Source organism: Gasterosteus aculeatus, chromosome 5 (genome assembly GCF_964276395.1).
Source record: "Gasterosteus aculeatus chromosome 5, fGasAcu3.hap1.1, whole genome shotgun sequence".
In the NCBI taxonomy this organism is placed as follows: Eukaryota; Metazoa; Chordata; class Actinopteri; order Perciformes; family Gasterosteidae; genus Gasterosteus; species Gasterosteus aculeatus.
In genome coordinates, this window is record NC_135692.1 from 15,924,302 (window position 1) to 15,949,692 (window position 25,391).

The window sequence follows — 25,391 nt, forward strand, 5'->3', positions numbered from 1 at the left end:
GAGGTCAGTGTTCCTCTCTGCTTATCTAACCGCCGAGACCAGATTGAAGCGATGGCCCGGTCGCACGCTGCGCCTCCCGCGCGCCGCACGGCCCGCGACTCCACGGAGAAACGGGGAAGGAAGCAGCGGCGAGTGATTCCGCCGACGAGCAAAAGAGAGAGAGAGAGAGAAAGAAGAAGCAGAGCGCCGCTGCGTTGCCGAGGTGGAACCCGAGGCCTCCCTCTCTGACCCGCAGACCCCCCGTAATCACTCACCCTTTGAAAGAGGGACACGGGGCCGAGGGGGAGGTTAGCAGGGGGGAGATCAAGGGAGAGGTAGAGAGAGTGAATGTGTTACGTCCCGGCGGGCGCCGGCGTTTCCTTCGCCAAAGACTCGCCACCAAACGAGGGCCGACGTGCAGCAATCAAACGTGTGTTTGTCCCTCCTGCATGTAGGTGAAACGTCTCTGTTGACTGTTAACACAGAGCGAGGGGGGGGGGGGGGGGGGATCCGGGTGAGGGGGGGAGGGGGGTCAGGTGGTGGCAGAGATGGGATTTCGCTGATTCAATATTTACTCTTCAAACAGAAATATTTCCTGTAAGCACTCGGCCAAACTCTCGCTCTCACCACCTCCGTTCTTTTTAGCTCTCAGACTACTAATGTTTCACCCCCCATCACCCCCCCATCACCCCCCCATCACCCCCCCATCACCCCCCATCTTCATTAGACACTACATAAGCAAACATACATCCGTCCAGCCGGTGTTTTTAGTTGAGTAAGTCCAGGAAATGTCCACGCCTTTTTTTTTTTTTTGTATATTTATATATATTTTACATATAAATGTACTAGTTTGTTGGATTTATATATATATTATAAATATTTTTAGGTATTTATCTACACTGCTCGTACCGAGAAGCTGACGGCGTTCTCGTGGCGCTTGTGCACGCACGGACATCTGTCCGTCTACCCGCCCCCCCCCCCCCCCGGTCGGCGCTCCATGACAACGGGCCCCCGTTCCAGAAGGGCCGTCCTCGGTTGTCCGTCTCTCTCTCTCTCTCTCCTTCCCGTCCACGTCGCCGTGTTCCTCTCAGAGGCTCGTGACCTCGGCTGCCGTTATTTCTCTTACCCTCTGGGGGGGGGGGGGGGGGGGTTCGCTGTGGACCTCATTAAAGACGCACTTCTTTCCATCTTTACCGTTCGGCCAACGTCTCCTGCCGTCGTACGCGGAGGATGAGTCGTGGGGCGGAAATTGAATTACGCCGCTAATACGCTGAGCGGGTACTTCAGATGGCAAGACCAATTTCCTGCTGCACAACAAACCTCTCGACAAGCTCCTCTGCTCCGCACGGAGATGTTTTCAATAAAAGGAATAATGTGGTACAAATCGGCCTGTTCGTCTCTCCGAACATACACGGAATAATGAGTTTTCTTCTGCTTGATGCTAAAAAGTTTGCCTCAGTTTGAAAACCTCTTCTTTGTGTCTTATTGGAGCCATCTAGTTTATTCCCCAAGCAATTGCTCGAGATTTTGGGAAAGGTTTCCGTCTTAGCTTAGCTTAGCATAAAGCGGGGGAAAACAACTAGCTTGGTCTATGGTCACAAAGGCTCATCATTACTGTAGTTTCATTAGTAATCACTAACTAGCTGCACAGTAGCGTCGTGTTGTATTTCCGTAGTATTCATTCCGCTCATTGTGCCATTATTTACAAAAGTGTTTTGAGGCGCGGCTTCTTCTTTCGTCAGGAGGACTTCAGGTGTTGTGTTTCAGGCGATGGAATGACGGCAAGCTGACACACACACACACACACACACACACATTTACACACGGACACTCACTCGACTTCAAAGCTGTCCGTCCCTTGAGCAACTTCAAACGCCGGGGAGTCCGTTAAAAGACCAAAATGATTCTCTGTGAGGTCGTGAATTATTTGATTGAAAAATGAAACCGCTAACCTGCCGGACGTTATTTTCCCTTCCCGGGGCCTCTTGTACCAGACGCATAACCGCCTCCAGGTGGGAATCCTCTCAAGAGACCTCGTTGTCTCGATGTCTCATTTAGCCTTTTGTCTGTCTCCCTCCTCATTTTTCTTCAGTGTCTTACATCTCGATTAACAGGGAGAAAGTTGTCAGCGAGAGACGAAAAGGATCAACCTTACTTATTGTTTTTGGTTCCCAGAACCGAGGCTCTACCCGTTCTTCAGTTCCCTGAGATGATGGTTTTGAGTCCTTGAATCTGGTCCGCCTAACGGCAGCAGCCAACAGGAGACCGAACAGTCTTCGGTCTCGATTGGGAGACTCTCAGCGGACCTTCAGCTTCCTGCGAGTTTGTTCCCGATTGTGTGAAGCGTAGAAAGTGAACGCAGCTTCGCCGCGTTTGGTTCTGCGGGCAGCAGCGGGTTGGACCTTTCTTCTGGTCCCAAACCTCTCGGGGCTTCATACACCGACGGTGAGAGTTCAGCAGCAACTAAGAGCGACGTCTTCGCAAGGACTCAAGCTTATTGACTTTCTACAGAGACCCCTGAACGCACCGTTCCAATAGTCAACCAATGAATGCAGGAACACGTTTAGTCTTAATGTAACAGAAGCGTACGAGTTTAACGGGGTAGAGGTGGGGGGGGGTATTCAGGAAGCATTCAACATCAAATGTCTGCATCGCTATGGAAGCTGATATTATGTAGACAAGGTTTCCGCCTTGAATTGATCGCGCAGATTAAGTCAGACCGTTTAATCGCTGCAAACTGTGAAAGAAACCGCCGTAAAATCCCTCTTTCTGTTGGCAACGAGGAGGCTTGTTATGAGGCATTACATGGCATGCACACAGTGCGCGTAGCCAGTGTTGTGATGTTTGTGCGAGCGAGGGGAAGATGTGAGGCGACCAGCAGCCTCTCGGCACGCGAGTCCGTTTACGTGTGTGTGTGTGTGTGTGTGTGTGTTTCATCCCTCCATGTAAAGAGCCCCACTGTGAGTTTATGAGTGTGTGTGTGTGCAGCCCCCCCCCCCCCCCTCCTTCTAATGTTATCTCACTTCCTCTGAGCCCCCGACAAAACCCACCAAACGGAGGGAAAATAGAGCGCTTTATTGGGACGCCTGTCAGGACCCCCCCACCCACCCCCCCGGATTTATGGCCCACAGACGGCGTTTATCACTTAGCCGAGCGAGGATGAGGTTGGGGAGGGGGGCAGAGGATAAAAATGCCCCCCCCCCCATTTGCCAGACGATCAAACCGACTGGAGCCAGAATCCTTAAACGGCTCCACTGTGGACATCTTGAACACTTTCCCAGAACCAACCAGTTTGTCACGTCAACTGTTCACGATGGTCCACAACTAAATGCACAGTTTCTTCTTCCTGTTTGCGGAAGGCGCCGTTTCTGTTTGGATTGATTGACAGCGGCGGCGACGGGTCGCGCTGGTCCTCGCGTGGATTCAGCACCTGCCGCTTCTTATCGTGGTTCTTCAGGTTCAGATGAAGCTGCGTTTCCTCCACGCTGAAGCTTTCTGTTTACGTCTTCGCCTGAGAACATCTCAACAACTGTTCCTTTGGTACAATATCTGGTGCTGTGAGAATGTCACGCGCACGACAAAGGACGAGCGAGACAAAGCGCTCTGTCCTCAGTGCGTCCTCACGGCGTCCTCCTTCACGCGGGCTGCACGGCGTTGTCTCCGCCTCCACTTGAATGTGTTGAGGACCAAAAAGCAAGCTGCGTGTTCCACGTCCAGAAGCCTTTTCCCGCCACGATGCTTTGGTCCGTCCCAACATTTATCCGAGGGGCTCCAGTCCTCGTTGAAAACAATGAGCTAATGCACACGCATGTGCACGCTAAAGAAGTTATTCAGAGCACAGTAAAGTATGTATCGACCCGCCCGCGTATGCAGGTTGATGCATGAAATACTGCGTTCATCTGCCTTATTTATATGTTCACTCATCTACAACCAGCATAAGCGCGTCCCTGTCCACCTACAGCGCTCAACTCCGCAGTGCAAAACCTCTGCTACGTGCTAACTAGCATGCTGGACGGTCACGTGATGATCGTCATGGCGACCCAGCAACGGACCGCAGTCACGCACGCACACACGCACACACACACAAGGCAACACGTAACGCGGCCCCTTTTATATTCTACCTCCGTCTGTGCTGAGAGGATGAATTAGGGATGACAGAACCGCTGTACGGGCTTTTAGCGAAGGGGAAAGGGGGAGGGATGGGAGGGGAGGGGAGGGAGGGAGGGTTGGGGGGGGGTTAACGGAATCATTAACACGTGATGATTTAACCGGTTTGATTTATCACCGCGCGCTGCCTCTCTGGCATCTCGGGCTTTCCTCCTGCGGATTGGAGGGAAAAGGAGTTTTCTTCTCCCTCGCAACATCCTTCCTTCCTGCCCCTGGGGAGTTCCCCTCTATAACCCCCCCCACCCCCCCAGCACTCCTCCCATCGTCTTCTTCCTCCCTTTCTTTCCTGCATCTTCTTCATCCCCCCACTACCCTTTTATTTTACCATGTTCCCTCCACCTCTTACTCCGACTTTCACTGTCTTCTTCTCTTCGCTCCGTCTCCTCCCGGTTTCATCTGGATCAAGATTTGATGCCCCCCCCCCCCCCCCCCCCCCCCAACAGGCTTTCTGTGTCAGCGAGGGGCTCGGCCCCCCCTTCTGTCTCTGCTGAGAGAATCACTCTCAAGGCTGCTTAGGCACACACACACACACACACACACACACACACACGTCATCTTAGCCCTACAGGCGCACTCCATGCTCCGGAGTGTGTGTGTGTGTGTGTGTGTGTGTGTGTGTGTGTGTGTTTGTGTGTGTGTGTGTGCACCCAATCCCCACCAATCACATTTCACCTTCTCCATGGCTCTCTCCCCTTGGTGGGGGGGCTGCCTGACCATCAGGAATTAGATCAAGCAGCATCTTGATTGGATTTGAGCTTTGATACGCGCACACACACACACACACACACACACACACACACGTTCAGAGTCCTCATGCTGCCACGCACACACGGCCATGCTTTCTCACACACACACACACACACTAAAAAGCACCTATATTCACTCCTATTTCTGCAGAGGGACTCCTTGCCCCCCCCATGAAATGTCTCATTGTCTCATTCAATCACCACATTTCTCAAAATCCACAAATGATTTATTTATTTTATCTGTATTCCACAAACTACGACACGTTTCATATGTTAACGCGCTGCTTTCAGAAGAACGCTCAGTTTCAGCTCAAAGCTGCTTCAGCCTCCATGTTTCAGAGGACGGAGGACGGGTCGGTGGGGGAGAGGGGTGACGTGGGGGACAAAGGAGAGGAGGAGCGCTGACGTCTGATGAAATAGGTGTTGTGAAATTAATGTTGTCTCACCGTGAGGACGAATCGGCGGCGCTCAACAGTTGCGTCAACGGGACACATTTTCCCGGCAAAACAACCGGTGAGATGATTTTACAACCCGTAGGTTTCAACATTTACACTCTTACAGTACGGTGGTTGCTGTGGTTAAGGATCCAGAGGTTGCCCCAGAGACGAGGGGGAGGCTGAAACGTTTCAGATGTGCAGGAAAACTGATTCTTTGATTCATTCTCGTTACATACGTTTGCTTTAAAATCTGTTCTTCTATAATGAAGTAATGTTTATGTGAAGCTTTCGATGAGAGTTCACAATATGACGACGCACGACGCGCGTTCACTAGTTGAGTCTTCGGCGCTTTGTCTCCTCTTCTGCACCTTTTCTACACGTTTCTTCAGCCGAGGAGACTCCAACAAACAGTACTCAGCACCATCAACGGTACTTACAGAGGGGTGTGTGTGTGTGTGTGTGTGTGTGTGTGGTTTTGATACGCCGCGTTTCCTTTTGAAATCCCGCCTCATACAAACACTGCAGGTTGTGTGTGTGTGTGTGTGTGTGTGTGTGTGATATTGTTGAGTAGCTGCTCAAGTGGGCTTGTTTACCATTCAGCTGCTGTGAGGCCAAACACTCCTAATGAGTTCCTCCTCACACACACACACACACACGCACACACACACACGCACACGCACGCTGTCTGAAACATGGCTGCTGTTGCCACTGGAGGTCATTGTTCCCCAGAGCTCCAGCTCAAACCGTCATTAGTTGTTGTGGTGACGCGAGGACCAGTGAGGTCCGGGTGGAGGAGAGCGATTGGCTCACTGACTTATTCATTAAGCTTCGACATTTTCTCCCGGCGAGGAAGCTTCTTCTTTGCTTCTTCACTCCTCCTGTTTTCCTTCAGCGGCTGCGATGCAGCTTCTCACAGATCTCCTCATCACCTCCTCGGCATGGTCCTCTCGTTCCTCCCTCTGTTCTTCTCCACTCAGCATTCTGGTTCAGAGGGAACTTTATTGGCGTAAACCCCCTTTGATGTGTTTCCACCTCTTCACACACACACACACACACACACACACACACACACGAGTTCTCTCATTTCAAGCTTGGTTTGAGTTCAGCAAACACTCTTATTGCTCTTTCTTTGCTCGCTCCGCCCTCAGGTGTGTCGGCCCCACCTGCTTCAACCGAGACGAGGGGCGTGACCTCGCGACCCAAACACCCAAATGAGTGCATTTTGTTCAGTTTCCCCCCACCCCCCCACCCCTCCATCTCTGCTCCCTCTCATCACAAAGAGCGGCTGCTTTACGACGCTGTGGATGCAGTAAAAGCAAAGGGTTGTGGGTTATTGGGGGGGGGAGGGAGGGAGGGGGGGGGGCACAGAAGGCTGACGGCTGGATGTAAATTACACGAATAAAAGTCTGCACTGAGCTTCTCCCAAGAGAGAGCGCAGGGTGGGCAGAGCGGAGAGAGGGGGGGGGGCGGGCCGGAAGGTCAGGGGGGAGTCGATGGGAGTCAGTCTGTGTAAGGGGGAGGGGGGGAGGAGAGAGTTAGCAAAGAGCCGTCACTCAGCGCACAAAGTACAGTTCGGGACCTGCAAGCCTCGTCGGCGGTCCGCTCCCCCTCCCATCCTCCCCCCACCCATCCTCCCATCCTCCTCCCCCCCCCCCCCCCCCCCCCCCCCCCCCCACGGCTCCCTTCTTGCTGGGTTCTTCTCGTCTCCTCCTCCTCAGAGTCACGGTGAATTCAGACACGACGTGCACCCCCCCCCCCCCCCCCATTTCATGCTTGTTGATCCACCAATAAGCTAAATATGTTTTAATTGAAATCAGAGAAAAGAAAGGAAACTAAATGTATCATTGTTTCAGTGTCACGTGTGAGATGAAACGGCATGATTTTAGCGTGTTGATATGCAGCTCTGCAGAGGGGGTGCAGCCGCGTAAACCTTGCGGGCGGGGGGGGGGGGGGCTGAGTTGATTATATGGAGCTGTGCATCTCCTCGGGGAGTTGGGGAGGAGGCGGGGACGGTGTGAGGGAGGGAGATCGATTGGAGGAGGAAGAAAATCAAACTCGTATAATATGTGTGCAGTGAGAAGGAGGGAGGACGTGTGTGAGACATCAGTCTGTTCCTTAATGTAAGATTGGCGTCTTTGCCAACGCTTCGTTGAGGCCCGTACCTGGATGTTCATGGCAATGTCCTGTTATTACTCCCCATTATGCCCCAAATCTCTGTTCACTGCTCTTCTTGGTATTAAGTGCTCACTTCCTTGAAAATGGATGTTGCTGCTAAATTGTTGGGTTTTTTTTTTTTTTCCCATACGACACGCGGGTCTCCAATTGCATTTGTTACCATGCCAACATCGTCTATTACAGCAAAGAAAATATTTTGTAGTGTTTTTCTCCCTCATCCAAACAGATTACTAAGCGTTCTAATCTGAGCGGCATGAAGCCGAACGCTCGACCCGCCGGCTGCGTACAAACACTCCTCATCAACAGCGCCGTTCTTTCAAGTGGAATCAAATGCACTTCCATGGGGTGAATTAGGCTGTGCCATTGTCTCCTGTGTGCGTGTGTGTGTGCGCGTCGGACACATAGTGGGGCTCTGGTTCAGCAGCAGAAACACTCTGTCCCACTCAGCTGTTTTGCCAGACGACTGGTTTTTGGCAGTGGGGGAGCACGGCGTCCATTGTTGTCTCCTTTGCTGGAATGATCCGGCACCTGCATGTTGCTGATGGTGGAATTTGCTGTGCGTGTGTGTGTGTGTGTGTGTGTCATTGGTTACAGAGTACCTTGTATTGCTTCATGGCAGCTGGTATTCAGATGATGTCAACGTGTCCTTGTACCAAGGACACTTTCTATCTGCTCTTCTCAGCCCTCTGTTATAAAAACCTCTACACATGTCGGCAGGAGGCTGTACTTTGTGCCCTTTCCTTCAGTAAACGACGTTGGTGTCTTTTTGTCCTAATGAGTGTGTGCGTTGCCCTGCGGGTCCCGTCTCACCCATTGATCGCGTGTGCACACCCATCGACTCGACTCGACCTCTTTAATTATCTCCCGTCTGTGCAGATAGCTGCAACTGACTGTGCATGTCTTCACAACCTTTGCCCGGCGTGTCCAAGCGCCGGAGGCACACCTCTCGGCCATCGTCCAGTGCCGTGGGTGGGACGTGCACGTGGACATCATCTGGGGCGTTTGTTAGTCAGCAGAAGCCTCTCCGGCTGTCATTGATCGCTGAACCCGGAGGTTCCTGCACAGGGCCTGCAGGCCGTTACACATGCACATGTGTGTGTGTGTGCATGGGAGAAAAGGGGAAGGTGCTTTATCGCCCGGTCGGAGGGGAATCGGTACTCGTACATAAGCAACGTATCAAGTCTCTCTTAGTGTGTGTCTGTGTGTCAATCTGCTTGTTTTTATTTTTATTCATGTGCGCGTGTGTCCGTCCGGCTCTTTGCGCGCTGCTCCGGACCAACGGGGCTATTTAAGATGGACTTCTTGGACCAGCTGAATGTCAGCGGATCCATTATCCTTTATGCGAGCTCCCCGGAGCAGAGAGCGAGATGGACGTACATCAGTGTCCAATGACACTCTCCTGCTAACTGTCCCTCTCTGTCCTTCATGAATTATTCACACACGAGTGTCGTGGTTGCGATCCTCCCGTTAGCACTGTATTCTCTCAATGCTCTGTGATTGTTTCATATCGTGTGTTTCCCTGTGAATTGTATCTCTATTAGTTAACGGTACACCTTTATAGCATGAACTGTATTGTAACCGTGTTTGTGTGCTTTCTGCATAGCGGGAGCTGAGTCCGGTTGAGAGTGCATGGGAAAGCTGTGCACGGGGTTTGAAACAGTCGTATCGTAAGACAATTTTCACACACACACGCAGAAAATGGTTGCGTGCCAATATACGACATCCTGATATCTACCATTGTGCAACATGGGGAAGTTCCAGCCGAAGAAGGGAAGTGTAGAAACCACGAGTCATTACTGTCAGTTCTTGCATATTTCTTATTCAACATTGTTTACTGTACATTGCTTCAGTTATCACCCCCCCCCCCCACCTAATGCTTTTAATTGCCTCATACATCCATTACACAACACCAGATAGACATGACCACAGAAACAATATAGAGCGATAAGGATCGCAGCACAGAGCTGAAGTCATCTCCTCCATACGCCTATTGTTTATTCTATGTGTTCCTTTTCTATATAACAGGCGTTTGGAACCCGACTCGGCCGTGAGTGAGACGCTTATCTGCAGTAACAGCTGTATTGGGGGGGGACTAATACTGTGGACCTGGACGCCGTGTGGAGGGAGGGAGAGTGATGAACGACCCGTCCAGGGAGAGAGGGAGATATAAAGAGATGGGCTGTGGGCCAACTAGGTTAGAGGCTCTATTGTCGATGTGTGCTTGGTCGCGTAGAGACTCCCTCCGGTAAACACTCGGACCTGAGAGCACGCGGCCGCCGGGCCCAACGCCGTCTAGACCCGGAGCGCGCATCAGGCAAACGGCGAGGGGTGGATGTGTACCCCCCAAAAAGCCACAGTTAAACACGCATTTAAAGCATTTCCAAAAGGTGCCGCGAGGCGCAGAGACGATGAATCAGATGCACAACTTATTTTTTTTTCATTCAAAGCCCACAGGGTCACCGTGTGTGTGTGTGTGCGTGTGTGCGTGTGTGTGTTGAGCCGATGTTTTTGTTGCCGCTGACACACTAACATATTATGTTTTCTTTCTGACTCCTTTCACCAGCGAGTGGGAAAAGTAATGTAGTCCAGAGGGGGCATGTTAGACGGAACAATGTTCCGAAATATTGAATAAGGAGTGAAAGGGAGCCAGGGTTTTAATGACAATAGGCCGGAGCTGGGGGGGCGAGGACTGATGATGTGATGGGGGGCGAGGGGGGCGACTCCAGATTGATGATAGATCTCTGCTGGTTAAATATTATCAGGCTTCTTTTTTCATGTATCACCCCCCCCCCCCCCCCCCCCCCCCTCCTGCGGTGGGCAGCGCACAGAGAATGGTGAGACGAGGCCGGCTAATGATCTGCCCTTCTGAGCCGTTCACTTTGTGTACCAGCCTATTTACCCACTGCTGAGTCATTCCCCTCTCCGCGGGTTCACCAACAGATGGTTCGGGTCGCCATAGTTACTGCTCTGCTTTATTTATTCGGTTCAGAGACCTTCTGTGCTTTTTTCCTCTAAAACTTTTGTCACAGACGGCGCGCCGGTCGATCGCTTCAACAAAAAAGTGGGTGAATAGAAGTATTTCTCTTTCAGCCTTCTGGCGTAGTTATGAGTCCATGTAAGATGTTTATTTCATATGTGTTTGCGTGTAAAGAGTCCTGTCATTGAGATTGAAAGGTGGTCATGTTTGCAGTCCCCCCCCCCAGCGTTATTTTTCCGCTGTGGTGCCCAAACACGGTCGGGCCGCAGGGCAAATTTGATATGAATTTTCGGAGCGACCGCCGTGACTGCAGAAGAGCAGCCAGAAGTCCGCCGGGCCCCCGAAGGGCAGCTTCTGACGGCCTCCGGACCTGTTGGGTAAGAAGGGCTGCCTCTCATCCAATCAGCTCGTCTCTTTCATTGGGGGTCGGCCGGGAGTCCGGCCGGGGGTCCGCAGGGTGAACAATAACGGAGAGAGATAGCGGAGAAAGAGGATCTCCATTTCCCTGCGCCTCAGCCTTTTGAAATGCTGATGACTCTCCTCCCTCCCGCCCCTCACCCCCCTCACCCCCTTCATCGCTCAGCTCTCTGCTTTTTTAATGTGGCGGAGTCATCCATTCCATTAACCCCCCTCCTGCTCCTGCTCCCCCCAGGTTAGAATGAGAGAGATCCCCCACCGTCGGGCCTCCCCGCCCCGCTTTTACAAAAAAAGCAGGCAGGGTGTTGGGGGGCCGCGGTGGTGACGAGGGCCGGGGAGGGCATCCGTCATGGTGCGGGTCAGTGGCAGTCGATTGCCCCCCCCTCTCCCTCGGGCCTTTGTTGTCTTCGAGAAGGAATCTCACATGTTTCATGAGCATCTGAACCAGCCCCCCACACCTGGAAAAACAGGAAGAAAAGCAGAACGCAACAAGCACACACAGAGTGTCGACCACACATCGGCCTTTGTACCCGGCGAGGAACAATCGCCCGGCCCGGCCCGGCCGGGTGTTGGGGGCAGCGCTGGAGTGGAGGTCACTCGCGTAGGCGTCATAATGCTTCAGGCCGGCCACGACGCAGCGGAGGGCAATCCACTTAAAGCGAACCAGTAAGCCCTTTCCGGGGTGGTGCCAAACATTTGTGTGAACAGCCGGCGCTGCGAGAGTGCTGCAGAGATCCGTTTGGGCTTTTTATTTCACCGGATGAAGCCGTGCTGGAGGATCCCGAGTCAAACGAACCGGTGAACTCCTGACAGGTTAAGCGTACACGAACAGAGCAGAAGACAAATTGTCCCCCTGTGACACAATTGAATCGTTAAAATTGGACAGTGTGTCCACTGGTTCTACATTCTACAGAATGTACGTCCTTTTATTACAAGAAAGCGTCATCGCCGTCGACTTCTTCCACCCTTTCTCTGTCCCTTCTACCTCCGGGTTGCTCGTGTTTAATTGTCTTAATAGAATTAGAGGTGTCTCCATCCGTACACACTCAACATCTCCCTTCTTCTGACAGCTAATGGGGGCCATTTCATGTCCGGGATGACTGATATGAGATATCCTTCCTCCAGGGTAACATCCACGGCAGTTTCCCCTTGATTTGCTGAGTGATGGAGTGTGCGAAGGAAATGGACCTAATGATCATTGTGGAGATGAGCCTTCTAACTCCAGCCGGTAGATAGTGGACAATTACAAGCTCTCCTCCTCCTCCTCCTCCTCCTCCTCCTCCTCTCTCTCTTGCTGAGGTATTTCCAGAATGCCGCCGGCCATGATGGATTTATGAGTAGGCCATACTTTGGTAAACACCGGTGGTGGGCAGCTTTGTCTCCCCTCCCCCCCCGATGATATAGTGAAGGTCCCATAAAATGTGGAAAACCAGGTTACGGCCACCATAGAGTTGGGCTAAACAATAAAGGGCTTTATGGGCAGATATGGGCCTGTACCATAAATGCTGGAATCTGCTGTCAGAGGGACATTAAAGGGATAATTACGGGCCGGGGGGGGTAACGGGGGGGGTTGTGGGGGGGCTTTCACAAAATTCCTGCAGCCACTAAGAGGGTCTTTAAGGAAGGAAACACCGACACACACACTAAGGAAAGTAAAGCACCGAGGCAGAGATCTCTAGATCAGTTTTAACTGTGTGTGTGTGTGTGTGTGTGTGTGTGTGTGTGTGCGTGTGTGCGTGTGTGTGTGTGTGTGTGTGTGTGCGCGTGTGCGTGTGCGTGCGTATCCGGCTCATCGATAACCGCTGCATGTTCTCACGTCAAAGGTGTCGGGGCCTCGTTGCCCGTTGGCTCTCCGTCGGGGAGCACAGCTGTTGGGTTGACCGGTGCTGCCTGTCTGGGCTGCATAAAACCAGCTGTGCAAACACACACACACGCGCACACAACACACACACACACACACACACACACACACAGGGAAGCCGCAGTGGCAGCGGGGGGGGAACCGAGCGGTGGTTTTAGGTCGACTTAAAAAGCAAACGCGCACCTCGGCGAGCACTCAAAGGTAAACACGCTGACATCCAGCCGGGGGAGACGCGTGCCTGGTGGCACGAGGAAGTCGTGGGACGTGGGAGCGGTATGGGGGGGGGCTACACAGTCCAAGGATATCACTGCTGGACAGCATGTGTTGCCCCCGTAGCGTGACAGAGCTGGACCTCTCCTTGGGGGAGCAACGACCAGAAGAGCACATTTTACTGCTTCCTAACGCCCCAGATTGAGCCAAGAAAGGAGAGTGCGGGGCAGTAAAAATAGTTCAACACCCTCGAGGTCCAGCCAGTAATCTCTTCTACGTCCTTGCCCGTAAAACTCTTTTGAATCCCCTCCTAAAATCCTTCTCCTCCACCCGCCCCCCCCCCCCCACGCCCGCCCTTCTTCTCCGCCGGACTCGCAGCGAAATCCAGTTGCTATATTTACCCTCCATTATTTGCACTTCCACAGCCGCCTGTTTGTGCAAAAGGCTTCACTTCTAAATGGCGCAATCTCCTCCTCTGAGTGCCTCTCGGGAATCTGAGGAGCGCGGCCGTCTGCGCCGCTCGGGTCGACGTGGGCCGAAACCGCTTGTGACTTTGTAACGAACAGAGGCGGCGGACCACGTTCACTTCCCCTGCGGTCACCGACTCGTGGTCCTATTGTGTGTGTGTGTGTGTGTGTGTGTTTGTGTGTGTGTGTTTGTGATGAGCGACCTGCCAGTTATTTACAAGATGTAATACATTCCAGGGAAAAAAACAACCTTTTAAGCCCTTTTAAAGGATGAAAAAGTGACTTTGCCCATTTAAAGATAAATTAAGAAAGTTGTGGCAAAAGGACGTTTCTCAGGTGTACTCTTGTATTCTTTCCTCCCCCATCGTTATAAGCGATGATCAACAATCCGTTATCTCTCCTCTGCTTCTATGCTATCAGAGGGTATTGCCCCAGGATGAATGCTCTCCCCTCGGAGAAGAAAACAGAGCCTGGAAAATTAGCATTTTCTGACAGCCATTACTCATACGGCTAATCCTGTCAAGGAATGTGTGGCTTACGCTATCAGTGCAGGCGAGGGGTCGCCGTGGCCCATGCCTGCACACCGGGCTCTTATCAGGCAGGGTAAACACACTCGGGTCTGCATTAAATAAGTGTCACAGTCAGCGGGGGGGGCGGAGCGACCCCCGGCCCCCCCTGCCGGGCTCCATGCAGATAATCCCTCTCAGAAACCCTGTTGGTCAGACCCAGCTGTGGCTCAGGTGTAGGAAAAGTGTGTGTGTGGGGGGGGGGGTATTGTTCAGGCAGCGGTGTAGATTACAACACAAGCAACAGTGCCGATTCCCACATGAATGCGGATATGTTTGAACAGGGTGTTCATGTGGCAAATGCTTTCTGTGGACCAGTCAAAGGCCTGGACACAAAACTCCAAAAGCCCCATTTTTACCCGCCGGCAGTGTGACGGTGAATTATAGTCTATCATTATTCGTGTTGAGCCAGAGTCGGTGCTAATCGATCCCCGCGCAGGCAACTTGAGCCGGACTCCGGGTCACGTGACAATCACAGGTCAATGCTTTTGAAAGGCTCAGTTTACCTGTCAGCACCCCAACATGACACCTGGGGGGGGGGGTTGTGAAAGTTCTGGATGTTTTCTTGGCAGCGCCGTCGCCCCTATATTGTTTCGGGATCGCTATCTGCTGAGGAAACGTTGGTGCTTGTTTAGAGCTCTGCTATGAAAGCGCTGCTGTGGACTCAACAAGTTGCAACAATGTTGCAAGGAATGCTGCAGAGGTGGAGTAACATTTTATTAGCAGAGGTGGTGCAAAGGTCTGCAGCCACTATCCCCGTGAGAAAAAGTTACGGGTCGGCCACTGTGACCGGGCGGCGCTCTTGTTACTTTATTTGTGGCGGGCGAACCGAGGCGCCTCTCCGGGGCAGCACACGATGGAGCAGCGCGACGGCGTTACCAAGCGTACAAGGTGGGGGACCTTGAATAATGTGGGACCGGGGCGAGCCAGAAAGGCGAATCCGAGTCAGCCAGTGGGTCACCGGGAGGTGAGGCTGCCTACATCCCCTGGGTTCAGGAAAAGTTCAGCCGCATAGCATTAGGGAAATTAGGGAGACTGGGTTTAGGGGGGTGGGGGGGGGGGTATGAGAGCATAGGGGACAGGGTCAAATTAGTTGGAAGGAGGAGCCCGAATAAAGAGTGAGAGCATGGAGGGGAACTTCCTGGGAAAAAAAAGGGAGCCAGACAGATACAGTGTGGTGGTACGAGCTTACATAACTTAATCATGTCCTCCATACTTAAAGCACCCGGCACCTAAATGGGACCCCCCCCCCTCTCCCTCCCTCCCAGTCCCATGCAGGGCCCCGGGCTTTAGAAAGAGAGGGAAAGGGAGATCCTAAAGGGTTAAACAAGGAGGAGCGACGCATGAAAGGGCACCGAGGGTAGGAAGTGAAAAAAAGAGAAGAGCGGGGGGAGGAGGAGGAGGCGGGGCGGGGCGGGGCCTGTGCGGATTGGAGGCGGGGGCCCACGCCCTCAGCTGCTGCGCCGTGTCACGTTCGTGCAGAACACGTTTAGCCGCGCGACTCGGTTGTGGGGACGAATTAAGCTCCTCGCTCCGAACACGAACCAGACCCCCCGGCTACCGGCTACCGGACAGCGGGGTCTGACCGACGGGTGGTGGTTGGTGGTTGGTGGGTGGAGGAGGAGAAGAAGAAGAGAGAGAAAACCCGCCGATCGCTGCAGCGCACGGAGGGAGACCGGTTGGTTGACGGCGCTGACAGGAGTCCACGCACGGCGGACGCAGACGGGACAAGCTCCGCGGAGGACGGTGCCGCGACGAGCCGGGATCCCCCCCCCCCCCCCCCCCCCCCCCTCTAAATATTTGCGCCTTCGTCCCGCCGATTGTTCCCCGTGTTGTCGCGCGGGGGGGGCGGCGCGCGGGGGAGTTCGCGTCCTCCGCCCTGGATGCTGTTTGGGCTCGTTTCCTCTGCGCGGCGTGGATAAAGCCTCGGCGGCTCTCTGCCTGAGAAAGGCCGAGGCGAGGAGACAAGTTGTCCGGATCCTTCTTCGACACCGTTTGTGTTAACTGAGCACCATGCAGACTCTTCTCCTGAATTCCTTTTTCAAACTGAGCGCAGCCGACTAGTCACCGAGGTTTGGATACCGGTCACCACGGCGCTGCGAAGAAGATGCCCAATGCTCAAATGTGGACGGATTTACCACCTTTCCTTCTGTTTTAATGCACCCCCCCCCCCCCAACCAGTTTCTACCTCTTCTGGCTGCAAGCTTCGTGGTTTCCCCTGCGCGCGCTGACCAAATAGTTAGTTTTTTTTGACAATACCCCCCCCCCCCCCGACCGCCGTCCTGCTCCGTAGGATGTATGAGAGCGTGGACGTCGTGGGACTGAACCCCAGCCCCAACCCCTTTTTACTGATGGATTACTACAACCAGAGCCGGGGATGCTTGATCCCGGAGAAAGGACTGGTGCCCGGGGCGCCTCATCCCTACAGCGCGTCCATGAGGAACCAGCACTGGAACGGCTCCAATCACTGTAGGTTCCCCCCCACACCCCCCCACCGACCCCTCCGGGGGGAGTTGAAGCCTCCGCGGTCGTGTGTCTTGTATGAATAGCCTTTGGTTTGTTGTTCTATGATTGTTTTCGCCGTTTAGTGCCGTGTTGCCTGTTGTGCGTTAATTATTGAAACGCGATCATATGTGCCAAACAGCGACGCGTGTCCTGCGCGCCACCGAGCCTCTTAACTGCATTATATATACTTGACCCACTTTCGTCTCTCCCTCTCCCTCTTTTTCTGAAACCGGAACGTTATCCAAAGCTTTTGGGTTCCTGGAATATGCACGTGGTGCAGCGTTCTGCTGGTGATCTGGATGTTTGCACCAGCAGGCCTTAACCGGACAGGCCCGTCTATATTTAATGTGTCAATCAGGCCTCGCGCTAATTGAATGTATTTTAAACCCGGGGTTTATGTATGTTTGGTGTGCAGGCAGCAATAATAATAATAATAATATAATTTACACTGTTTAATTCTTCATGGTTCTGCAGAACTATTAGAATACATATTTATATCTCATAAATACAACCTGAAATCATTATTCTGAGGCTTATGTGCCAGACAGGCTTTTCCGCCGTGTCTATAAATAGCATGTCTGTGATAGCTAAAAAAAATCTGTATGTGCAGGGGGGGGGGTCTTTCATCTTGGGTTGATTAACACCGAGTCATGGGAGATTTCATTTTATTGATACGGTGTCTGTTGCAATAAGAGAGTTTTATTGCAACAACAAGGAGGCCGTTCTTCTCCATTCTTCACTTCAAAGGAGCTGCGCGGCACAAAGCTCCAGCAGGCCTTCAGAGAAGCGCTCGCTCTGTTGTCTTTCACAGCTGAAGGAGTGTAAAAAGCAGGAATCTCCACAGGCACTCGAGGGCCAATTTCCTCCTCGTCTCCCCGACCATAGGAGCACACGACAAAGGGAACGTTTCGGATGTCAGGCGGCAACAACAACGCGGCGCAAAAAATGGCTTCTATTTGCACTTTGGTCCTCTGGCTCGTTCTTTCTTTTTTTAAGCTTGTTTTTCCACGTCTCACGAGATAATAAATTCCTCGTGGCTCAAAGGACAAGTCGTAGTATTTATCGAACGACCCACGGAAGAGCTCCAGCAGCACCATTGATTCAAACCATGTGAGAGCGTCTGAAGGGGGGGTTTGGCCCAGGAAAAGACCTCTGATCCCTCACTTGACTCCACATTGTGCTGCTGTGTGTGTGTGTGTGTGTGTGCGCGCTCTTTGCCTTACTGCTTGAATATAATAAATGTGCCCAACAGGGAGGGGGGGGGGGTAGACTAGAGGCTCAACATCCGTTAGTGTCATCACGTGGCTCCGAGGCCTATTGGATCATAGGGATAGAAAACAAAACAGAGCGAGAATTCTTCTCTTTTCTTCAGCGGGAATCCAAAGCAGTCGAGACGATCCCACAGACGTCTGCTGGCTTTCTCCCTCTGAAACACCAAACTCCACAGGCCGTAGTCTCCTGGTATGTCATCCTCCGCACGTGGGTTTGGAAACCGATCGCTCGGCGCTTTTCCCATTTTAGTCCTGTTGTTTTTTTTGTTGTTCTTTTTGGACCTTCCTCACATTGGGCCTAACTATTCATTAGAGGCTCCTCGGACGAGCTCCGTGCTTCTGAGGGTTCGCCAAAGGACGTCTTGGCTGAAGCAGGGCGCCGTTAAGTGGCCTGGCACGGATCCAGGTCATATGGCCGCTCGCTGCCTGACGTTGTTCCTTAATTTAAAGATGCTGCCTCGTTGGAGGTATAGCGTTGGGGTTTGTCCGCTCAGGGCCGCGACGGCGAGCTCGTATAGCCGCCTCATTCGCAGCTCCAATGCGAACGTCTCCGCTCGGAGAGATTAAATGCACTTGATTTTCGCAGAGAGCCTGTCAGAATCCCTCCAGCAATTATGGGACTCATGCATGAAAGAATGTGCATGGCCTTGTTCACATGACTCGTGCATGGTGGGGTGCATGGTGGGCTCAAAGGCTCCTGTGAGGCTTCTTGCTCTTGTTTTTCTCAAGCGGTCCACAGTAAAAAGCAAAAAAAAAGCAAAATCTGTATAAAAAGAACGCGATCACCAGGGATTTCCACAGAGAGTAAAAGAGGCGGAGAGCGCGGCGAGCTTCAGCTGGTCTGGGGGCGGGGCCATGGGATTTGCGCGCCGTGTGTCTGGGGCAAGTGACTGGCGGCTTAATCGGACTCACGTGGTATTTAAGTGCGCAAGTCCTTTCCAGCAGGAGACGAGGCCCAAGGAAAACAGATGGTACTTTATTGTCTTTCGGTGCAGCCGACTGACCGTGCAGGAGCAGTTTTGGGCAACGATGAAGGGGGGCGGGGCTTAGGTTGGACGAGGTTGGTTTGGTTACTTTTTCATCTCCCCCCCGTTCCAAAAAATAAATAAAGTCTGAGCTTTGCTGGTGAGCCGTAGAACCCGCGGGGTCTCACCTGCGAGCGGGCGCCAAGGCCCGCCTCTCACTGTATAAAGGAGGCTGCGGTCGCAAACCGCTGCGGGAAAAAGTTAATCTATGGCGGCAGAACGCGTCCTGGTCGACCCGCTCGGGATTATTGGAAAAGGTGCTTTTCCAACTTCCCCCCCCAGCTTGATGGAACTGGTGGGATCATGTACGGACGGCGTTGAGGCTACTCTTTGTGCCACGTCTGCCGCCCCTCCTCCCCCTCCTCTTTCAACCAATGGTGACAATGATTTAGTAGCATGAACGTCACGGAGAGCGAGCGAGTGTGTGAGAGAGATCCGTATGTCCACAGGAACACGCCTGCCTTTGCCTTCAGGTGCACATCAATAATGCATGTTGTCATGGAGGTATGTTTGCAATGGCGAGAGGGCGAAGCCGTTCAGCCACGGCGGCGCTCTGCTGGGGGGGCGGGCCGGCGTTTCACGACCTGCCGTCACTCGCTTTCCCGAAAAGCAAATGACTTCTAACCTCTGGAGCGGTTCTGCGGCCTCACTCTGTAACTTGCAGGAAACGCGTATCGGACCCCGGCGACGGGCCGCGGCTCGTTTGTTGAGGGGTTTACCCCCCCGGAGGCGTCGGTCAGAGCGCACTGTGCGCCCGCTCTGACACTAAACCCACAAACGGGGGTCTGTGTACACGGCAAAGCCCACTTCAATGAACAAAGCGGGCGGACGGTGTCATTGATCCACGGCGGCTTAAAGAAGAAAGCCGAGTGCAGACGTTGTGACACGGGCGCCGTAATCTCGCCATCGATAATTACCGTCTCCCCCCCCCTGTAACGTGCACGGCGGAGATCAAAACAGTTCAGGTTAAAGAGCGACGTGAGGGAGGGAGGGGGGGGGGGGGGTCGTCCCTCTAAAATATTCATAGCTTCTTCATTTAAATCAATTCGGCTCTTCGGGGGCAGTCGAGCGTCAGCTGTCAGAGATCGAGCCGGGCCTGTTGTAATCACTTCTTTACTCATCTCTACAGATGGCCTCCTCGCAATGGGCGCCGCATGGCTAGCTCACCAGCACATTGAGAGACCTCACCCCCTCACCCCCCCCCCCTCCCTCCCATCTCCATGTTTCGTCTCCAACCTCTCATAATGGAACACACATAAATTCATCGGGGGTATTGAGCCAGGTCCATTCATCACCCCAGAATTCATCTGCGAGGCATTTTCATTCCCAAAGTGTCTCTCTTCTCTCTCCCAGATGCCCCGTCCCCCCTCCCCCCTTCCTCCCCCCCACACCCTATTGCCATGTTGCATTCAGCGCTCGCCCACCCTGATTTTTCCTCATATTCGACAACTTTTCTGCCCCATTGCAAACATCCACTGTACACGGGGTGTCATTTCGTCTCCGCCCCGTTGCCCTCGCTAACGTCACGTGGGCGGCGGCGGCCGTGAACCTGGGGTAGATCAGAGGAGCAGCGCGCGGAGGAATGCCCTCCTATTCAGAGCGAGGGAAATGGGGTAGAGGTTACTGGGCTAAAAATACGAGCGCCTTGGCCGGGCTTCTGCCGTCTGGGCAGAAAATAGCACCGTGTTGCTGCCGTCTCCGTCGGCGCTGTTCGCCCAGCGAGCGTTTGGTTTGATGGAAGAACAGGAGCTCTGAGATGGAAGTCTCAGTGTATCACATGGTGGTGTTGTGGTTAATAACTGGATTCCTTATTTGCCTTCCTCCCTTCGTGGTGTCTATCGGCCCCCCGGGGGGGCGAGTTGGGAGGAAGATGAGCCCTTTCTGTACACCCTGATTTATGGAAGCTTCTTTCTAAAGCCACTCTAGGTGTATTGTGTATCTGCCGGCGCGGCTCAACGTGGCCCCACTTAGCGACGGAGGAGCTCGGTCCGTCTGGACGCCGCTGTCTGATCCGTCTGATCTTCGCCACAGACCCTGTGAATCGTTTCATATTCATTACATGTCTGGACGGCGCCCGGCCTCCCGACATTTGACTCTTAAAAGCCCAACTGGGACCCCGAGGATGTAATAGACTGCCGACGGTGTTGCGGGGGCGGGAAGGGAGCGCGTGGTGACGGATGAGACGGCGTGTTTCGCCCCGGCGCCTCGGGTTACTCGTTCACCCCCCCCCCCCCTCCTCCCTCTCGCCCAGTTTGCGACATCAGCATCGTGTGAACGTCGGCGAACACGTGTAGGTTAATACAAGTGAGCGGGGTCGTGTTTGGCTATGATTGGTGTCAGGAAGATGTCATCTCAGACGTGAGGTCTGACCTTCACCGCCATCAGGGCCTTTTGTTAGCGATGGACGCCTGGTAGATATCACAACAATGAAGTGGGCGTGGCGACTGTTGGCGGTGGGTAAATAAATATCACCACCCGCTGGCTGCAGGTTCCTGGTAGTCCGGCGGTCACTGTTCTGGGAAAGAAAACGATACAAAACCCAGGTTAACATGAGGTAAGAGAAAGAGGGGAGCGCCATTGGTTCTGCTCAAGGATCTGATCGGACCAGACTAAATCATGCATTTTGTTACCATTCCTGGTGCTTCCTTTGCTTGTTCTTGTTCTCTTTAATGCCTTATATCGCACACAAACGCATCACGTGAGCCCTTTGACCCGTTTGGGCGCCTTGTAGCTACCGACCGGTGACCGCAGGCCCCCTTTAGCGTGAAGCGGGGATGTTCGACACCGGCCTTGCCCCCTCGCGCCAGTGCGTGGCGGACCTTTTTGTGTGCGCCGCGGCGCTTTCACAAAGGGGCTGGATTATTGTGTCTGGGCTGTCGGCACCTTCTCAGCTGAAAAGAAAACGAACGAACGAGCGGGAGGGAGGGAAGGGGAGAGAGCGCGAGAGAGATCTCAGACTACGGGGGGGGGAGAGCTGGCGTTTTTCAAACCATAATCTCCGTGGAGCCTTTCAGAGGGTTTAGTGTCGTCTTTGGCCCTCTGGATTTTTGCCCTCGGTCTGCTTTGGACCAAAAGCACTGGAGAGCCAATGGAAACGAATGAGGGGAGATAACAGAATGAGGGGGGGGGGTCTTGGTGACTGATATTATTGGTGTTAAAGTGCAACTGACAGACCCGCGTTGGCCAATCCAGTCTGGTGCCCAATGACCCACATCCCTGTCCTATTTAGCACATTACAGCATTCGTCTTTATCTCTTATCCGCTCCCCCTCCTCTCGTTTCCTTATTTTATATCAAGTGTCACGACGAGACAAGAGCGCCATTCTTCAGCATTCTGTTCATGATTAACCTTAATGTGTGCGGCCCGGTTGCCTTGGTGAAACCGGTTTCCTCTCCCCGGCCTCATTGTCTTTGAGCTCCAATATAATTGGAGCCTTTTTCTTTCCGCTTTATAGATTTTAAACGGACGGACGGCAGCGCAAGCCAACCAGTGTTTCTTTTACTCCGAAACCATTGCGTGCAGAGCTGCATGGCTGCCCAAATGTGGCCCTCCCGGCAGGGGGGGGGGGGGGGTCGAGCGCGCCGATGCTAATCTCTTCTGCCCCGTGTGAATTATGGATTGGCTGCGATGCAGCGATTAGACACGGCCCGGCTCACACGTCGCTCTAGCGCAGTGGCGACCAGCTAGGTTCCCCTCTGCAGTCATGGAGGGCTTTCCCCGAGCGGGCCGCCGGGCCGCCGGCGCTGCTGCCTAACCTGCCCCCCCCCCCCAAAAGAGAGCCATTTCTTCTCCTCCTCCTTCTTCTTTTGGTTGCGAAAGCCTTTCGTGGCCGTAATCCCGAACGCCAGGGAGAGATGCATGGGAATGTTGGTCAGCTGACTTGAAAGAACGAGGACGGGAATGAGGAGCAACGGCAGCGCTGAACCCTAATCCCCCCCCCGCCCCCCCCACACACCTTCCTAAAGCCTTCTGGGATGCTCGTAGGGCTCGACTCCCCCGACCCTCCCTCCTCGACGTGGAGCTCCTTCACCGAGCCGCCCTACTTGGGGCTGTTTGATCTCATTGTGGAGCGAGTGAGCTCGTCCGCTGCCTGGCGGCGGCGGCGGCGGGGGGGGGGGCTCCTTGAAGCCGGGGGTTGGGGAGCTGGAGCGGGCTTCAGCAGCGAGGCTTAATAACTGCATTAACATCGGCGGCTTCCCCGGGGAGGAGGGGGAGGGGGGGCGTATCACTATACAGCTGTCTTTTCACACTTTCAACTCTGTGCCCTAATTTGCTTTTCCTCTTATCCCGCTTTTTTTTTTCCCTCCGCTCATTTCTTTAATTCTGTGTGACTTTCCTTACTTCTTCATGTCCTTCCTCTAATACTCGGTCTGCTTTTCCCCTCATCACATTAAACGAGTTGGCTTACAGATGTGTGACATAACAATTGAAAGTACGGCCCTCTTTCCTCACCTGTGTGTGTCGCTATTCATGACGGCTCCCCACGTCGCTTGAATTATTCAGCGCAAACTGTTGCATAATTGATTGGCCCCACTTAGCTTAATGGACAGAGTTAACTGGGAGAGGCGTGCGTTCCTACTTGCAGAGGAACTGGGTCGCCATAAACGGCACCCAGTCCCCCCCCCCGGGGTCATAACGGGCCCCCGGTCACAAGGCAGGGAGGCAGGGAGCAGTCGACAGGGGCCAGCTGGGGTTAACTGGGCCCCAGAGGGAAAGAGGACAGGAGGGAGAAGTGGGACCATTAACACCAGGCTCACCTGAGGGCTCGGCTGCCATTACTTCCTCCCGTTCATCCATTCAGGCCGCCCCGCTCACGGGTGTGTGCATGGGTAACAAACGCGGCCCTGTGGGGCATTTCATTGACCATTTTGCAGGTTTTCCCTCCTACAAAGCATGTAGGAGTCTGTCATTTTTACCATAGGTTCTCTTCAACTGTGAGTGACGGAATCTAAAACAAATCCAGAAAATCACATTGTATGATTTTTTAAAAAAAATGATTTTTTTGCGCAGCTGTAATCAGAATTTTGAAGTTTTACAGTTCAATGTTTACATGCAAAATCCTCTGATAAATATTGGGGCAGCGGACCATAAAACTCAGAAAACTGAGTAAATATAACTTATAACTTAATATTCTCCACAAAATAAATCCGCCCCATGATGATCCCTTTTTGTTTTTTATTATAGCGGACTCCACCCAGGCTATATGTGTTCTAACTATTTCATTTCATCCGATCCAGTCAGTGTAAACCCTCAATATAGTAAATGGTACAAAGAGTACAGATAGTTACACCGCTACTGATAACTGCCAACCACGGTTACATCTTAAATACTTTACCGGACGTGTATTTTACCTCCTTTTATCTTGAGACTGACATTGTGGGGTGAGGTCTGCGTCCGCTGACTGGTGGACGGCCGCATCACAGGAAACGCTGTGCGTGTCACGATCAAATGGCTCCCCTCGGGCCACGTGGAAAGGTCAGGGATCTGTGCAGGAAATTAGTGTCTGTGGAGGCACAGACAACACACACACACACACACACACACACACAGAGACTTGAGGGGGGGGAGCACAACCCCGAGAAGCTAAACACGTCCTTCATTAAATTTGAGTAAGTGAGCTCCCTTGATGACTGCCTGCTTTCATCAGCCATTTTTCCTGAGCACCGAGCTAACTGAACCTCCCGGCGCCATCGACAAGCATCTCTTTTTATTTTTATTTTATATCTTCTGCATTAGCGCTGACACTAAAAGATAAATTAGTCTCCCCCCCCCCCCTCCTCCTCCTCCCGCCCACCAGCTCTCCCTTCGCTCGGCCCAAATCTTCTACTAAGCGCCCCCCCCCTGGCGCCATACATCAGGCAGCGGAATCAAATGTTTGTCATCAGTCATCATTAGCGAGGGGGGGAGGGGGGGGCGGCGATCAAGAAACACGCACATGACAAACACAGAAAACCTGCTGGGCCGTCGAGTTATCGGTGCAGAACGTGCGCGGCGGCTTTTTTCGGCGTGTCCGAGTGCGACTTGGGGGGGGCGTCTTCGCTTGGGGCCTCGTGGCGTTTTAAAGCCGCTACCTGGATTCGGCGGCTGTACTTCATGTAGCTCGTGACTGTGTGCGGCGTCGGGCTATTCTAAATATGTCCGCTGTCTCCTGGTGGGGTCTTCGGGCCCCCGGGATCCGCCATCTTTGAGCTCTTCGACAGACCGCTGACAGGATAATGGCCCCCCGCTCGTACTTTTGGGCTGATCTATGGAGCGCCGTCGTCGTGATGCGTCTCAGGTAGAGCAGAGGAATGCAGATGTGAATCACAAAGTGAGTTCATCGATTTAGCCCTAACTGGCGTTGACGGGGGGGCCCGGCGGGGTTCTGGGAGGGACGGCCCGGCGCACTGGTGACCTCTCCCCCACTCCCCGCAATCACGCTCTGAAGTTGAGGAGACCAGACCCTCGTAATCTATCCCCACTGTGATTGACTATTGTGCTGTCCACACAGATCGAGAGGGGGGGGGTTTAACATGACAAAGCCCGTCCCTGGTGATCCTCTCCTCTCCTCCCCAGATCCTCCGTGAGCCTCTTCTCTTTCTTCTCTTG

The 25,391-nt window shown here is 53.3% G+C and overlaps 1 protein-coding gene across 8 annotated transcripts in view; it reads left to right on the plus strand.

The window, feature by feature from the left end:
• Positions 1-25,391, plus strand: part of raraa (retinoic acid receptor, alpha a) — an 87,551-nt gene that overhangs the window by 44,729 nt on the left and 17,431 nt on the right. For 2 of the 8 annotated variants that reach the window (XM_078102534.1, XM_078102535.1), the window contains exon 1: positions 15,466-16,471. The exons of the other annotated variants lie outside the window; for them this stretch is intronic. In XM_078102534.1, coding sequence (XP_077958660.1) covers positions 16,297-16,471 — 175 coding nt within the window. In that variant the 5' untranslated portion in view covers positions 15,466-16,296. Of the gene's footprint in view, positions 1-15,465; positions 16,472-25,391 lie in introns of those variants that run through there. 8 annotated transcript variants of the gene reach the window in all.